Source organism: Mustelus asterias, chromosome 19 (genome assembly GCF_964213995.1).
Source record: "Mustelus asterias chromosome 19, sMusAst1.hap1.1, whole genome shotgun sequence".
Classification (NCBI taxonomy): Eukaryota; Metazoa; Chordata; class Chondrichthyes; order Carcharhiniformes; family Triakidae; genus Mustelus; species Mustelus asterias.
The window spans coordinates 6,971,112-6,989,691 of record NC_135819.1 but is presented as its reverse complement, the minus strand read 5'-3'; the positions used below and the strand labels follow the sequence as shown (position 1 = coordinate 6,989,691).

Genomic DNA, 18,580 nt, shown 5'->3' with positions numbered 1-18,580 from the left:
TCATTTATTGGACTGATTGGCACCATTCATAACGTGCCCACAATGCAGAGGGGAACACTCGAATGGACATTCGTTTAAATCCCCCTCTGCACAGCTGAGACACCTTTAATTCAAGTTTGATGGAAGATCCTTATTCTGCCCAGCAACAGCACGAAGCTGCATTTTAAACCGGCCCTTGGCCAGAAGATCGGGATATCTGCAAGTCAAGACCTGGCAGTGGGATATATGGCATAAGTGTACTGTAAATAAAATATTATGGGAATAAAATGGCCAAGGCAGGCAAAGAAACTTAATAAACCAGGATAAAAAGAATAAAAGATTAGATTAAATCCCCCTACACACAGCAGGACAAAATGACATTAACGCCTAATCTCGCAAGCATAGAATACAGACACAAAACATCAGAGGTCGATTTAGATAAGGGGACACATCGAGAGGATAATGGGAAACACATTAAAACACCGGGGCAAGAACAGGCAGTCCCATTAACACGGACACACACCATACAGATGCAAATTGACAAAGTCTACCAGGGAGCTTCCTGACCAGATAGGCCACTTTTTAGGTATTGTAAAAATGTATGAGCAAATGTTCCCGCTCGAATTTGGATTCCTATAAATATCCAGAGCAAATGTGTAACTGTTGAGATCAACGTGGCCAAGCCACTGTTTCTAAGCTGGCTACGGGGGTCTCCCTGGGATCCCAGTAATTGTACAATAAAGAAAAACGCTTTGAACCTTGCCTTGCGACTCGACCTCCTTGAATGCACTGGTACAAGGGATTTTTCCCTACAACAAATGGCGTAGTCGGCTCAGGATTTGATATCTGACTTCTGACTAGTGGCCACGGTCTGGAAGCCGGGATCAAATTTAAACGAATCTGATAAAAATCCAGAGCAGTCAAGGGTGAGTACAAGTCTCCGTTCAAAGTGAGGTACCTTTAAGGGTTAGGGTTTGTCCGTTTTAAATATTGTTGTCTTGTAGAACTGTATAATCTTGCCTAAGTTTTAAAAATTGAAACAGAATTCTGCACTAAAGAGGTAGGTCAGAACGACCGCATGGAAGAAGGTAAGTAACTTCAATAGAAATAGAGGACCAGAGGTAAAGATAACAGGTTTTGGGCTATTTGATAACGGGAATAAGGAATTAAGACTAATATAAAGATAAGAACCGCATGCAGAACTAATTGGTGTAACTAACCCAGGATTGTAAACGAAACCGCTGTCTGTGCCAAGGCAATAGGATAAGGGAGTGCTTGACTCAAGGTGCCCGACCCTAAACTGGACGTTAAGAGGAGAAATCTCCCACGCTAAGGTTGGGTTTTGAAGCGGGCGCTAAGAGGCACAGGTACTCAGGGTGCAAGGCACGGACAGTGTAAATCGGGTAACAACACAGACTCTGAAGGGACGAACAACCTCAGAGTCGATACAGTTACTAATTATAACAGGGGCTTTGATAACAGATACATTTGTGTCAGTGTTGAGGAAGAGGGGACCCAATCCATCCTGACCAAGATACACAGCGACGGAGAATCCATTAGGGACCCGGGCGGAGTTTGATAACCTTGTTCGTCTGTAGGGAACACCACAGTCCATAGCAGGGTACCAGGGAGCTGAAACTCCCTTTTTGGGGTAACGGATCAACCTTGCTAGTGGAGGTGGTGGCCAAGCGGGAGGCGTTGTACTTAAAGGGGCTGGGGACAGGGGCCGACAAACCCACTAAAGACCAGCACACATCCCAATAAGACAACACAAAACAGACCAAGCGTGAGGTGTCAGGAATAGTTGGGGGAGCACAGGGGAAGAGACCCACTGGGACCCCACTACGAGACCCTACAGCAATACAGACGGTGCTGGAGCAGTATCAGTGACAGGAGATAAGAGAGAGAGAGTTGGGGCACTTTTACTGTTGGAACCATTTCATTTTCTGATCAGGGCCAGTGTGATCTCCTGGACTCGTTTCGATCGCCACAGGGGGTCGGAGAGGAATTTCCCAGATTTTGTTTTCCCCATATTGGCCCTGGGGTTTTCACTCTGGGTTTTCACCTCTCCCTGGAGATCACATGGTCTGGAATGGGGGGGTGGGGGTGAGTTAATAGTTGTGATGAACAAAGCATCGTAGCTGTGAGGGACAGCTCGGTGGATAGGATATTAGGATGTAGATAGGCTGGAAAATTGGGCGGGGATCCTGGATTCAGGATTCAATCCTGGACCGGGGAGCGGCGCGGGCTTGGAGGGCCGAAGGGCCTGTTCCTGTGCTGTATTGTTCTTTGTTCTTTGTTCTTTGAACCAGCATATGGGGGTTGCAGGACTGCTAGACAGAAAAATGGCAGACCACGTTATTGAGGGAGAAACTGCAGTAGCTCTCATTTTTAAGTATCTGTTAGCCAGAGAAGCGATTGTTGCAAAGATGAAACGGAACGGGTGGAACGCATCACAAACTTTAGAAGATCAGAGAAAGTGGGTAGACGGAGTTAAACGGGACAAAACAAAAGTAATGGGAGTAATGTTAGTGACCCAGTTAGCTGGACTAATTGAGAAGGTAAATGCCTCCATGGAGGAGAGACACAAAGAGACAGAACAAATTAAGGTATTGCAGGAGAGAGTGAGGGAATTAGAACACAGAAGCCACACTGCGGAGATAACGCAGAGCTCAGAGGAAACGGACCCTGTGCCCTCATACGAGTCAGTGCAGAAACATACAACCGCTCCAGTATCAGAAGGGGACATAAAAAATTATAATCAGGCGCCAGTCACCAGAGGAGGGACGTTAGCACAACCAAAAGCAACCTATAAGCCTTTTACCCCAGGGGAAAGGCAGCAGATTATGGCATCCCTGGGGAAGTTAAAACCCAGAAGCGCAAACCTGGGATTTTGGGGCGAATTGGATTCACTCTGGGTAGGACACCAGTTACATTTAAGGGTCATACACCAGCTGGTCCGGGCAGCCTGTCCAGCGGATAAATGGAGGTTGGTGGCAGGAGGGCCAGCGACCCAAGCAGCACAGGACTATAATGGAGGAAGGTGGACACATGCCGTTCCTACAACGGCTGAGATAGACGACCAGCTGGCACCCTTCACATTATTTAAGACCGAAATCCAACGGGTCTTAGGGAACTCCCCCACTAATTGGAGCAGGATCACAAATACTAAACAAGGACAGGGGGAAAGTGCATCGGAATTTGGAGAGAGATTATTCCAGGTATATAGGGAGTGTTCAGGACAGGACAATGTGGATAGGAGAGACAGGGCTTTTATCCAGGCATTCAAGGACGGGCTATCAGAGGTACACCAAGAAATCCTTAAGATGGGGGTGATAGCATCCCAAGACTATGACGAGCTAGTCGAGTGGGCTAGCGGGATAAAAGAAGGGAAGGTTGCCCAGACAAAGCCCAGACGAGAGAGAACTGGAACCCCCCGTAACGGAGATAAGGGGAGAACCGGGCTCAGCTGCTACACGTGTGGCCAGCCAGGGCATATGGCTAGATTCTGCAGGGGAGCACCATCCAAAGGGAAACCCGAGAATGGCGGGCCCCGCTGTGACTACTGCCACAGGGCAGGGCACACCGAGGCAACATGTTGGGGGAAACATGGGAGACCCCAAGACAACTATAGACCAACCCCGGGGGCACCACATTCCCGGAATCCACTAGGGTGACTAGAAGAGACCCCAAACCAGGGAGATGGGAGACAGGAGAGGATTAGTGTAGCCACGCCCACAGAAGACAGTGAATCCCGACAGAAGCCGGTGTCCATCCACCCCACTCATCGACCAACACTGGTCGAAATCTCACAACCCGTAGCTCCCATCCAAAACAGGAAAGAGGGAGAGAGAATATATGTAGAAGCCTTGGTAGGGGGTAGGGAATGCCACATGTTAGTAGATACGGGAGCAGCCATATCAATTACAAACCTACCCCTGCCACTGACCAACAAAAGAATACACATAACCGGGGTAGGGGGAGAGAGAATACCCGCCTATCTTAGCGAGACCACACTAGTAGAAATCAACCACAAGTATATTCCAATGCAATTTTACGTATGTCAGAATAATGAGGGCACAATCATGGGGAACGATTTAATGAGGGAATACCAGGTGCTGATAGATTGTGGGAAAGGGAAACTAATTTGGCCACAACCTGACGGTGGGAAGACCGGAATAGGGACATTAGCTAGCCACCTGGGGACGGATGGGGTAGCCACCATCGTGGCCCGAGATTGGGATCAGGAAAAAGAAGGGTTCGGAGCCATCTGCGCTTCCATTCCCGAAGCCTGGGCTAGGACGAAATTAGATACCGGACTAACCGACACAGAACCGATAAAAGTCCCAGGACCGGAACACAAGCCCCACCGACAATACCCTATCAAGAGAGAAGCACAAGGGGCAGTGGTAGAAATAGTCAAGGGTTTAATAGAAAAGGGAATCCTCAGGGAAACCACCAGTACCACCAATTCCCCCACATGGCCAGTTATAAAACCTGACAGGAGCTCCCGGCTCACCATCGATTACACAGGTTTGAACAAGGTAACACCTAAATTACACCCCATTGTGGCAAACCCCTCGACTATTTTAAACGGATTGGCACAAGACCACAAAATTTTCACGGTGCTAGATATAGCAAATGGGTTCTGGTCCCTTCCACTGGACACAGAATCCCAAAACAAATTCGCCTTCACTGTGGGAGAGAAACAGTACACATGGACTCGCCTCCCACAGGGATTTCATAACAGACCTGCCATATTTCACAGAACAATGAGCGATATCCTGAGTAGGGTGAAATTGCATGAGGACAATACGGTCCTCCAGTATGTGGACGATGTGTTAATAGCGTCCAAAACAGAAGAAGGGCACAAGGCAGCCCTGTATGCAGTACTAGAAGGATTGGCAAAAGCCGGGCTGAAAGTCAGCCCACATAAGGCACAAATTGCAAAACACCGTGTCCTGTACTTAGGACACCTAATTTCCCAGGGAATTAAAGAAATGCTCGCAGATCGCAAAACCGCGATTAAAGAAATGCCGCGACCAGTTACAGTAAGAGGGGTCCGAAAAGTTTTAGGACTATTCAATTACAGTAGGAGTTTTATCCCTGACTTCGCAAGAATCACGGAGCCAATTCAGAGACTAGTGAAGGGAGGAAAGCCAGCCTTGGAAAGTATAGAGTGGGGACAAGAGCAAGAGACAGCATATGCAGAGTTGAAAGCTAGGTTAGTTTCAGCCCCAGGGCTGGGACTGCCAGATGGAAGCAAGAAGTTCCACATCTTCTGTGATAACCAGGACGGCTTCTATTCTGCCGTAGTGGCACAGACTCATGGAGATAGAAAGAGACCCGTAGAGTATTATTCAACGTCTGAGGGACCAGTAGTCACCGGGATGCCCAGGTGCATAGCCGCCCTAGATTGTGCAGCATGGGCTGTGAGGATAAGTGAGCCCATTGTCATGACAGGAGATATCGTGCTACACACAAAACATACATTGGTAGAAATGCTAAACACGGGCAAACTCAAAACAGTCTCGAATATAAGGAGGGCAAGGTGGGAGGCCACACTCCTACCACCTAACAAGTCAGTCACCATCATTAGGGACACGGGAGAAAACCCCGCGGAAGGGATTTTAGATATTGGGGAAGCACACAGCTGTGGAGAAATTGACGAAGATAGCAAGGAAGGAAAGATTAGAGACGAACCCCTTCCAACAGCAGATAAGACCTTCTATGTGGATGGGTCCCGCAAATATGTATCCGGATCACCAAGGACAGGGTGGGCAGTAGTAGACCAGAACCTGGAAACCCTAGAATCAGGACGGATCGACGGGGGTCAGTCCGCTCAGGTAGCAGAATTAGTTGCCCTCACCCAAGCCTTAAGATTAGCAGCAGGGAAAACAGTAAATGTGTATACAGACAGCCAATACGCGTTTGGTGTGGTTCATGATTACATGTCCGCATGGGGGAGAAGGGGGTTCATTACTACAGGAGGTACCCCCATTAAACACCAACAGCAGATAAGGGCGCTGCTAGCAGCTAGTGAACAGCCTACAGAGGCCGCAGTAATTAAAATAAAAGCCCACCAGCGGGAACCCGGAAGGGACACCCCGGGGTGGATTCATTTCAAAGGGAATCAAGCCGCAGACACAGCGGCACAGCAAGCACTAGAAAACAGCGACATTAAAAGCCTGCCCCTTGCAGCGATAGTGGTAGAACCGGAAGAAATTGACATACAGAAATTATATGGGGACACTCCCCAACAAGAACGAGATAGATGGGAGGAGCTGGGCGCAGTTAAAGGGACTGACGGGGTGTGGAGAAAAGATAACCGGGTATTGGCACCAGGATGTATCCAGAACACATTACTGGAACTACACCACGGGCTTCCCCATACAGGCAGGGATGCAATGATACAGAGCCTGGGGAGAGAGTGGTGGTGGAAAGGATTGGGACGGGATGTGGCCGCATACTGCCGCAGATGCACTATATGTGCACAGCACAACCCCGGGAAGCCCATAAAGGTAAAGATGGGACACCAACCCAGACCAAAGGGACCCTGGGAACAGATACAAATGGACTTCATAGGACCATTGCCCCCCTCTCACGGGAAAACATACTGCCTGGTAATAGTAGATCAATTCACCAGGTGGGTAGAAGCATTCCCCACAACCAATTGTACAGCCCTAACGGTAGCCAGGATATTGGCAGCAGAAGTCATTCCCCGATGGGGGATGCCAATTCAAGTTGATTCGGACCAGGGAACACATTTCACAGGAAAGGTTATGAAAAACATTTGCCAACTATTAGGAATAAAACAGAAATTTCACATCCCCTTTCACCCACAAAGTTCCGGGATGGTGGAGAGGATGAATCGGACCCTAAAAATAGCAAAAGCAATGCAATCCTCAGGTAGAAATTGGACAGAAGTCCTACCTGCAGTTCTGATGAGGCTTAGGGCGACCACAAATCGAACTACCGGCTTGACTCCATACGAGCTGATGACCGGGCGAGCAATGCACTTACCCGAAAACATTATTACAGGCTGGACAGATGTGGGTCCGATAAAGGATAAGATCCGTCAATACATCCGAGACCTTAGCACCCAATTGAAGGGGATGCGCCGGTCCGTAATTTTAAATCAGGCACAGGTCGATACAGAGGAGGACTCAGAAATATTACCAGAGGTCCCAAAAGCCGGGAGCCAGGTCTTAACAAAAGTGCTTCCTGCAAAACCAGGATTTGCCCCAAGATGGCACGGACCTTACGAGGTCATTATTAGCGGAGATACCTGTGCCTGTATAGATATAAGGGCAGTAAGAAGTCTCACAACACCAGGTTAAAGTCCAACAGGACAAAATTCGCACCTCAATATGCCAACATCTTCATGCACAGGTTCGAACAAGACTTCTTCACTGCACAGGACCTTCAACCGATGCTATACACTAGATACATCGATGACATTTTATTCCTTTGGAGTCATGGTGAGCAATCACTGAACCAACTATATGATGACATCAACAAGTTCCATCCCACCATCAGACTCACCATGGACTACTCTCCGGAATCGGTTGCATCGGAGACACACGCATCTCCATTAAGGACGGTCACCTCAGCACCTCACTGTACCGCAAGCCCACAGATAACCACATGATGCTCCACTTCTCCAGCTTCCACCCTAAACACGTTAAAGAAGCCATCCCCTACGGACAAGCCCTCCGTATACACAGGATCTGCTCGGATGAGGAGGATCGCAACAGACACCTCCAGACGCTGAAAGATGCCCTCATAAGAACAGGATATGGCGCTCGACTCATCGATCAACAGTTCCGACGCGCCACAGCGAAAAACCGCACCGACCTCCTCAGGAGACAAACACGGGACACAGTGGACAGAGTACCCTTCGTCGTCCAGTACTTCCCCGGAGCAGAGAAGCTACGGCATCTCCTCCGGAGCCTTCAACATGTCATTGATGAAGACGAACATCTCGCCAAGGCCATCCCCACACCCCCACTTCTTGCCTTCAAACAACCGCGCAACCTCAAACAGACCATTGTCCGCAGCAAACTACCCAGCCTTCAGGAGAGTAGTGACCATGACACCACACAACCCTGCCACAGCAACCTCTGCGAGACGTGCCGGATCATCGACACGGATGCCATCATCTCACGTGAGAACACCATCTCCCAGGTACACGGTACATACTCTTGCAACTCGGCCAACGTTGTCTACCTGATACGCTGCAGGAAAGGATGTCCCGAGGCATGGTACATTGGGGAAACCATGCAGACGCTATGACAACGGATGAATGAACACCGCTCGACAATCACCAGGCAAGACTGTTCTCTTCCTGTGGGGGAGCACTTCAGCAGTCATGGGCATTCAGCCTTGGATCTTCAGGTAAGCGTTCTCCAAGGCGGCCTTCACGACACACGACAGCGCAGAGTCGCTGAGCAGAAACTGATAGCCAAGTTCCGCACACATGAGGACGGCCTAAACCGGGATGTTGGATTTATGTCACATTATCAGTAACCCCCACAGCTTTCCCCCTGATCTTGCAGAATCTTACTAGCTGTTCTGTCTGGAGACAATACACATCTCTTTAACCTGTGTTGAATGTTCCCTCCACCCACATTATCTGTACGTTTAAGACCTTTGGGCAGCACGGTAGCACAGTGGTTAGCACTGCTGCTTCACAGCTCCAGGGACCTGGGTTCGATTCCCGGCTTGGGTCACTGTCTGTGTGGAGTTTGCACATTCTCCTCGTGTCTGCGTGGGTTTCCTCCGGGAGCTCCGGTTTCCTCCCACAATCCAAAGATGTGCGGGTTAGGTTGATTGGCTATGCTAAAAATTGCCCCTTAGTGTCCTGGGATGCATAGATTAGAGGGATGAGTGGGTAAAATATATGGGGGTAGGGCCTGGGTGGGATTGTGGTCGGTGCAGACTCGATGGGCCGAATGGCCTCTTTCTGTACTGTGGGGTTTCTATGATTTCTATGATTTTTCTTCTATGAAAGTGACCTGGCTGGCATCTCTTTAACCTGTGTTGAATGCTCCCTCCACCCACATTGTCTGTACATTTAAGACCTGGCTGGCTGTAGAGATTTGCATTCTAATTAGTATTCTGTAACTTGATTTCTGTGTCTCTGTGCACTGTTGGAGAACAGATATCCACTCCATCTGACGAAGGGGCAGCGCTCCGAAAGCTTATGGTATTTGCTACCAAATAAACCTGTTGGACTTTAACCTGGTGTTGTGAGACTTCTTACTGTGCTTACCCCAGTCCAACGCCGGCATCTCCACATCATAGATATAAGGGGACAGGGGATCTGGAAACATTCGACCCAATTAAGGCTGTATGAAGACAAATGAACTAAAGATACCGTTTTCGTTCGTTCAAATTCCACAGGCACCAGGACCAGATCTACTATCAAGACGTCGGAACAAACTACTTTTAATTTGATTGCCTGTTTATTTTCTGTATATACTATAACTGTAAAAATACTGTTGTAAAAAACGATATGGGAATAGGGACATATTTGATGATAGCCATGACCATTGTAAATACGCTCCAACACATGGGGGTTAGGGGAGCAGAACCACCAATCATGGAAGAAAACCTATTCCTGAAAACACACATCCAGATCTATGGGAATAGGGCCGCTTGTTACCCTTCAGCGCGATCAGTAAACTCCCTATTCATCGCAACACCAGGGTGGCTCCCACAAGAGTTATTCACTATTGACACATCGGGGGCACCCTGCAAGGAACATATTGGGTACTTTAAACAAGGGATACAAGGAAGGTGTGTAGAGCTCACTGAGCCGGGAATTCTAGGGGGGATGGGACCCCAACGGGAGGAGACACATGGGAACTACCCACAATGTTTTAAGGGAGAGGGATGGGGGTGCGTGCATGCCTTTGTCCCTAAAAATGATTTGTGCGCTGAGGCACATTGTGCTCTCCGGGAGTGCAGGGTCCGGGAAGGACACTTCACTTGTGACTGTAAGCAACAAAAATGCATTGCAGTCACCGCGGGTAGGCAGCTTATGTGTGGCAAGTGCAACGGCACTCACGTAAGCTCAGCCTCGGGGACATACCCATTTGACTCTCACCAAGGGGTACAACCAAGTGGACAGTCCTGGGGGAGGGAAGGTTCCACAACATGGGACCATGTGGTCAAACGACCCCGGGGTAATGCATGTTATCGGGTTAAAGAAGGTTATGTGTTTTTATTCAAAAATGTATACATGACGGCCACAGACAGGCCTCCAAGGTTCTTTTCCGTAGGGACAATCAGACCTCTCACGGTTCCGTGCCCAAGCGAAGGGCATGTCCAGAAACGCATAGTGACCAGGGCCATCAGCGCAGAACTCTGCGCCGACTGGCAGGCCCCTGTCACATTAGGATCTTCTTTGGGGTATGGATTTCTGGGGACACTATCCCTAGGGGGCGCCACAGGGGTGATCAGTGCCAGTAATAGGAATTTCTTCATATGTGGACTTACCATCTTAGGAAACAGCACCCTCGGATATATCCCGCTAAGAAGGGATATATCCGAGGGTTCGGCCACTGAGTCTATATGGGTAGAACTGAGAAATAAGAAGGGGGAAATCACTTTGATAGGGTTGTACCATCGGCCCCCAAATAGTCGGTGGGAAATTGAGGAGCAAATATGTAAGGAGATTACAGATAGCTCCAAGAAAAATAGGGAGGTAATAGTCAGAGATTTTAACTTTCCCAACTGACTGGGATAGCCATAGTATTAGAGGCTTGGATGGAGAGAAATTTATTGAGTGTATTCAGGAGGAATTTCTCATTCAGTATGTGGATGGCCCGACTAGAGAGAGGGCAAAACTTGCCCTCCTCTTGGGAAATAAGGAAGGGCAGGTGACAGAAGTGTTAGTGAGGGATCACTTTGGGACCAGTGACCATAATTCTATTGGTTTTAAGATAGCTATGGAGAATGATGGCTCAAAAGTTAAAATTCTAAATTGGGGCAAGGCCAATTTTGATGGTATCAGGCAGGAACTTTCAAAAGTTAATTGGGGGAGTCTGTGGGAAGGCAAAGGGACGTCTGGTAAGTGGCACGCTTTCAAAAGTGTGTTAACCAGGGTTCAGGGTAAACACAGTCCTCTTAGAGTGAAGGGCAAGGCTGGCAAAAGTAGGAAACCCTGGATGACTGGGGATATTGAGGCCCTGGTCAAGAAGAAGAAAGAGGCACATGACATGCATAGGCAGCTAGGATCAAGTGAATCCCTTGAAGAGTATAGGGGGTGTAGGAGTAGAGTTAAGAGAGAAATCAGGAGGGCAAAAAGGGGACACGAGATTGTTTTGGCAGATAAGGCAAAGGAGAATCCAAAGAGCTTCTACAAATACATAAAGGGCAAAAGAGTAACAAGGGAGAGAGTAGGGCCTCTTAAGGATCAACAAGGTCATCTATGTGCGAATCCACAAGAGATGGCTGAGATCCTAAATGAATATTTCTCATCAGTATTTACTGTTGAGAAAAACATGGAAGTTAGGGAACTTGGAGAAATAAATAGTGATGTCTTGAGGAGTGTACATATTACAGAGAAGGAGGTGCTGGAAGTCTTAAAGCGCATCAAGGTAGATAAATCCCCGGGACCCGATGAAGTGTATCCCAGGGCATTGTGGGAGGCTAGGGCGGAAATTGCGGGTACCCTAGCCGAGATATTTGAATCATCGATAGTCACAGGTGAGGTGCCTGAAGATTGGAGAGTGGCAAATGTTGTGCCTTTGTTTGAAAAGGGCTGCAGGGAAAAGCCTGGGAACCACAGGCCAGTGAGCCTCACATCTGTGGTAGGTAAATTGTTGGAAGGTATTTTGAGAGACAGGATCTACAGGCATTTAGAGACGCAAGGACTGATTAGGGACAGTCAGCATGGCTTTGTGAGTGGAAAATCATGTCTCATAAATTTAATTGAGTTTTTTGAAGAGGTAGCCAAGAAGGTAGATGAGGGCAGTGCAGTTGATGTTGTCTACATGGACTTTAGCAAGGCCTTTGACAAGGTACCACATGGCAGATTGTTGCATAAGGTTAAATCTCACGGGTGAGGTATCTAAATGGATACAAAATTGGCTTCTTGACAGAAGCCAGAGGGTGGTTGTAGAGAGTTGTTTTTCAAACTGGAGGCCTGTGACCAGCGGTGTGCCTCAGGGATCAGTGCTGGGTCCACTGTTATTTGTCATTTATATTAATTATTTGGATGAGAATATAGGAGGCATGTGTAGTAAGTTTGCAGATGACACCAAGATTTGTGGCATAGTGGACAGTGAAGAAAGTTATCTCCAATTGCAACGGGATCTTGATCAATTGGGCCAGTGGGCTGACGAATGGCAGATGGAGTTTAATTTAGACAAATGCGAGGTGATGCATTTTGGTAGATTGAACCAAGGCAGGACTTACTCAGTTAATGGTAGGGCGTTGGGGAGAGTTACAGAGCAAAGAGATCTAGGAGTACATGTTCATAGCTCCTTGAAAGTGGAGTCACAGGTGGACAGAGTGGTGAAGAAGGCATTCGGCATGCTTGGTTTCATCGGTCAGAACATTGAATACAGGAATTGGAATGTCTTGTTGAAGTTGTACAAGACATTGGTAAGGCCACACTTGGAATACTGTGTGCAATTCTGGTCACCCTATTATAGAAAGGATATTATTAAACTAGAAAGAGTGCAGAAAAGATTTACTGCGATGCCACTGGGACTTGATGGATTGAGTTATAAGGAGAGGCTGGATAGACTGGGACTTTTTTATTTGGAGCGTAGGAGGCTGAGGGGTGATCTTATAGAGGTCTATAAAATAATGAGGGGCACAGATCAGCTAGATAGTCAATATCTTTTCCCAAAGGTAGGGGAGTCTAAAACTAGAGGGCATAGGTTTAAGGTGAGAAGGGAGAGATACAAAAGTTTCAGAGGGGCAATTTTTTCACACGGAGGGTGGTAGGTGTCTGGAACAAGCTGCCAGAGATAGTAGTAGAGGCGGGTACAATTTTGTCTTTTAAAAAGCATCTAGATAGTTACGTGGGTACGATGGGTATCGAGGGATATGGGCCAAATGCGGGCAATTGGGATTAGCTTCGGGGTTTTAAAAAAACTGGGCGGCATGGACAAGTTGGGCCGAAGGGCCTGTTTCCATGCTGTAAACGTCTATGACTCTATAACTTCAGGCTATTTTGGGAAGAGTTTTCTGCCCTCCCTGCATTCCCACACTATCTTTATATTCGCTGCCAAGTTATTCCTTTGGTTCGTCCCAATGGAGTGTGATGGATAATCTGAAAGTAGCTGTGTACCTGTTTGCTTCACATGCTGTATCAGTACAGCTGCAACCAGTAGCACCTCAAAAACTATCCTCATGTTGCCGTCAATCACCTGTCAGAGGGAAAGATTAAAACTGGTGTTACACAGTCTGAAAATGGGAAAAACTTTTGTCAAGGCTGTATGGTAAAGGGTGTGCCATTGCCTTGCCCCATTGATCGGTAAAGCAGGGGAGGGGTGGGGACAGTCTCTTCCCCTATCACCTCTGTATTCAAGAATGGTAAATCAGCCAGAATTCCTTGCTGCAAATAACCATTCAGGGCCCTTTGCTGGTATGTGGGTACCCGGTGCAGACAGATGTGAGATTGACCTTGCTGTTATATAGAGTAGAATTTCTTAACGACCCTGTAGAGGGGGAGCTGCACACCAGGGAGAGGCGGGAGAGGGGGAACTGTACTCCAGGGAGAGTCAGCACCTTCAAGAGAGGGAATTGTACCCCAGAGAGAGAGAGTCAGGAGAGAGGGAACTGTACCCCAGAGAGAGTCAGGAGAGGGGGAACTGTACCCCAGTGAGAGTCAGGAGAGGGGGGACTGTACCCCAGTGAGAGTCAGGAGAGGGGGAACTGTACCCCAGTGAGAGTCAGGAGAGGGGGAATTGTACTCCCGGTAGAGTCAGGAGAGGGGGAACTGCACTCCAGAGAGAGTCAGGAGAGAGGGAACTGTACCCCAGGGAGAGTCAGGAGATGGGGGAATACCCCAGAGAGAGTCAGGAGAGGGGGAACTGTACCCCAGTGAGAGTCAGGAGAGGGGGAATTGTACTCCCGGTAGAGTCAGGAGAGGGGGGACTGCACTCCAGAGAGAGTCAGGAGAGAGGGAACTGTACCCCAGGGAGAGTCAGGAGATGGGGGAATACCCCAGAGAGAGTCAGGAGAGGGGGGACTGTACCCCAGAGAGAGTCAGGAGAGGGGGAACTGTACCCCAGGGAGAGTCAGGAGAGGGGGAACTGTACCCCAGGGAGAGTCAGGGGAGGGGGGACTGTACCCCAGGGAGAGTGAGGAGAGAGGGAACTGTACCCCAGGGAGAGTCAGGAGAGGGGGAACTGTACCCCAGAGAGAGTCAGGAGAGGGGGAACTGTACCCCAGGGAGAGTCAGGAGAGAGGGAACTGTACCCCAGAGAGAGTCAGGAGATGGGGGAATACCCCAGAGAGAGTCAGGAGAGGGGGAACTGCACTCCAGAGAGAGTCAGGAGAGGGGGAACTGTACCCCAGGGAGAGTCAGGAGAGGGGGAACTGTACCCCAGGGAGAGTCAGGGGAGGGGGGACTGTACCCCAGGGAGAGTGAGGAGAGAGGGAACTGTACCCCAGGGAGAGTCAGGAGAGGGGGAACTGTACCCCAGAGAGAGTCAGGAGAGGGGGAACTGTACCCCAGGGAGAGTCAGGAGAGGGGGAACTGTACCCCAGAGAGAGTCAGGAGAGGGGGAACTGTACCCCAGAGAGAGTCAGGAGAGGGGAAACTGTACCCCTGGGAGAGTCAGGAGAGGGGGAATTGTACCCCCGGGAGAGTCAGGAGAGGGGGAACTGTATCCCAGGGAGAGTCAGGAGAGGGGGAACTGTACCCCTGGGAGAGTCAGGTGAGGGGGAACTGTACCCCTGGGAGAGTCAGGAGAGGGGGAACTGTACCCCTGGGAGAGTGAGCACCTTGAGGAGTGAAGGTTCTGGACTGATTAGCTATTGATTGAACGGAGACACAGATTCTGTACCCATCATTTCATGTTGCAGTCATGGACAGGAATGTGCTCCACTTTGACACATACCTCCTCACTGCTTCAGACGTGACATTTACTGCTCACATTTTATGAATTGATGTGCGCCAGAATTGATGTGCGTACGTCCTCACCTGGCAACCAGTGGGCTCAGCAACTCCAGAGGCCTTCACACGATAATTCTTCCATCTGCACTTGAAGCAATCACAGCTCCCACAATTGTACCCGAACCTGCATTTGTGACATGAATAAGCTGGTTAATAGAACATAGAACATTACAGCGCAGTACAGGCCCTTCGGCCCTCGATGTTGCGCCGACCAGTGGTACCAATCTAAAGCCCCTCTAATCTACACTATTCCATTCCAATCAGTGCTATAGGAACAATGCTCTCCCATATCCCAGCAGTCTCTCCTCTCCCTTCAGATTGCCCGAGGATTGGCTTCTCCTGCACCCCAATATAATGCTCACTCCCAGTTAGAAACAGACAGAGTTGTTGCTGCATGCTCAAAAATAATCGAAGCTTGCAGGACAAGTTCTGAACACTGTTAAAAAGCAGATGGAATCCTGGACTTTATAAATAGAGGCAGGATAGAAAAGTAAGGAGGTCTTACAAAACAGTGACGGTCAGGCCTCTGCAATCTTTAATCATGGGAAGCACACAAAATTGCAGAGGAGATTTACCAGAACAGAACCATGGAGATGGGACTAGAGTGTGTGGAGCGACTGGAGGAGTTATTGTTCTCCTCAGGGCCAAGATGTTTCAGGGAAAGGTGTGATAGAGAGCTCAAACTCATCAATGGTATTCACAGAGTAATTAAGGAGATACAGCTTCCAGTGGCTGGCTCAGTAACTAGAGTAAGAAGTCTCACAACACCAGGTTAAAGTCCAACAGGTTTATTTGGTAGCAAATACCATAAGCTTTCGGAGCACAGCTCCTTCGTCAGATGGAGTGGATATCTGTTCTCCAACAGTGCACAGACACAGAAATCAAGTTACAGAATACTAATTAGAATGCAAATCTCTACAGCCAGCCAGGTCTTAAAGGTACAGATAATGTGGGTATACCAGCATCCCCCACGATGATGGCATTGCTGCAACGGCCTCAGTACTCAATGCCGTTAACTGCCAGTTTCCAGATGCAATTTTACAACTCATCCGCTTCATCCTGGACCACAATATCTTCACCTTCAACAACCAGTTCTTCATCCAGACACACGGAACAGCCATGGGGACAAAATTTGCACCTCAATATGCCAACATCTTCATGCACAGGTTCGAACAAGACTTCTTCACCGCACAGGACCTTCAACCGATGCTATACACTAGATACATCGATGACATTTTATTCCTTTGGAGTCATGATGAACAATCACTGAAACAACTATATGATGACATCAACAAGTTCCATCCCACCATCAGACTCACCATGGACTACTCTCCGGAATCGGTTGCATTCTTGGACACACACATCTCCATTAAGGACGGTCACCTCAGCACCTCACTGTACCGCAAGCCCACGGATAACCTCATGATGCTCCACTTCTCCACCTTCCACCCTAAACACGTAAAAGAAGCCATCCCCTACGGACAAGCCCTCCGAATACACAGGATCTGCTCGGATGAGGAGGATCGCAACAGACACCTCCAGACGCTGAAAGATGCCCTCATAAGAACAGGATATGGCGCTCGACTCATCGATCAACAGTTCCGACGCGCCACAGCGAAAAACCACACCGACCTCCTCAGAAGACAAACACGGGACACGGTGGACAGAGTACCCTTCGTCGTCCAGTACTTCCCCGGAGCGGAGAAGCTATGGCATCTTCTCCGGAGCCTTCAACATGTCATTGATGAAGACGAACATCTCGCCAAGGCCATCCCCACACCCCCACTTCTTGCCTTCAAACAACCACGCAACCTCAAACAGACCATTGTCCGCAGCAAACTACCCAGCCTTCAGGAGAACAGTGACCACGACACCACACAACCCTGCCACAGCAACCTCTGCAAGACGTGCCGGATCTTCGACACGGATGCCATCATGTCACGTGAGAACACCATCTACCAGGTACACGGTACATACTCTTGCAAGTCGGCCAACGTTGTCTACCTGATACGCTGCAGGAAAGGATGTCCCGAGGCATGGTACATTGGGGAAACCATGCAGACGCTATGACAACGGATGAATGAACACCGCTCGACAATCACCAGGCAAAACTGTTCTCTTCCTGTGGGGGAGCACATCAGCAGTCATGGGCATTCAGCCTTCGATCTTCAGGTAAGCGTTCTCCAAGGAGGCCTTCACGACACACGACAGCGCAGAGTCGCTGAGCAGAAACTGATAGCCACGTTCCGCACACATGAGGACGGCCTAAACCGGGATGTTGGATTTATGTCACATTATCAGTAACCCCCACAGCTTGCCTCCTGGGCTTGTAGAATCTCACTAGCTGTTCTGTCTGGAGACAATACACATCTCTTTAACCTGTGTTGAATGCTCCCTCCACCCACATTATCTGTACCTTTAAGACCTGGCTGGCTGTAGAGATTTTCATTCTAATTAGTATTCAGTAACTTGATTTCTGTGTCTGTGCACTGTTGGAGAACAGATATCCACTCCATCTGACGAAGGAGCTGTGCTCCGAAAGCTTATGGTATTTGCTACCAAATAAACCTTTTGGACTTTAACCTGGTGTTGTGAGACTTCTTACTGTGCTTACCCCAGTCCAACGCCGGCATCTCCACATCAGTAACTAGACACAGAGTGATGGATACAGACTGCTCAGTAACTAGACACAGAGTGATGGATACAGACTGCTCAGTAACTAGACACAGAGCGATGGATACAGACTGCTCAGTAACTACACACAGAGCGATGGATACAGACTGCTCAGTAACTAGACACAGAGCGATGGATACAGACTGCTCAGTAACTAGACACAGAGCAATGGATACAGACTGCTCAGTAACTAGACACAGAGCGATGGATACAGATTGCTCAGTAACTAGACTCAGAGCGATGGATACAGACTGCTCAGTAACTAGACACAGAGCGATGGATACAGATTGCTCAGTAACTAGACTCAGAGCGATGGATACAGACTGCTCAGTAACTAGACACAGAGTGATGGATACAGACTGCTCAGTAACTAGACACAGAGTGATGGATACAGACTGCTCAGTAACTAGACACAGAGCGATGGATACAGACTGCTCAGTAACTAGACACAGAGCGATGGATGCAGACTGCTCAGTAACTAGACACAGAGCGATGGATGCAGACTGCTCAGTAACTAGACACAGAGTGATGGATACAGACTGCTCAGTAACTAGACACAGAGCGATGGATACAGATTGCTCAGTAACTAGACTCAGAGCGATGGATACAGACTGCTCAGTAACTAGACACAGAGTGATGGATACAGACTGCTCAGTAACTAGATACAGAGTGATGGATACAGACTGCTCAGTAACTAGGGGACACAGAGTGATGGATACAGACTGCTCAGTAACTAGACACAGAGTGATGGATACAGACTGCTCAGTAACCAGACACAGAGTGATG

At 48.7% G+C, this 18,580-nt stretch overlaps 1 protein-coding gene across 6 annotated transcripts in view; it reads right to left on the bottom strand.

Annotated features, from left to right (window-relative positions):
* Positions 1-18,580, bottom strand: part of LOC144507722 (interleukin-12 receptor subunit beta-2-like) — a 73,204-nt gene that overhangs the window by 34,619 nt on the left and 20,005 nt on the right. For 5 of the 6 annotated variants that reach the window (XM_078234959.1, XM_078234963.1, XM_078234965.1 and 2 more), the window contains exons 2-3: positions 15,149-15,245; positions 13,289-13,367 (exon numbers count right to left, since the gene is read on the bottom strand). In XM_078234959.1, coding sequence (XP_078091085.1) covers positions 13,289-13,352 — 64 coding nt within the window. In that variant the 5' untranslated portion in view covers positions 13,353-13,367; positions 15,149-15,245. Of the gene's footprint in view, positions 1-13,288; positions 13,368-15,065; positions 15,246-18,580 lie in introns of all 6 variants that reach the window. The other variant, XM_078234962.1, reaches the window with a different exon arrangement.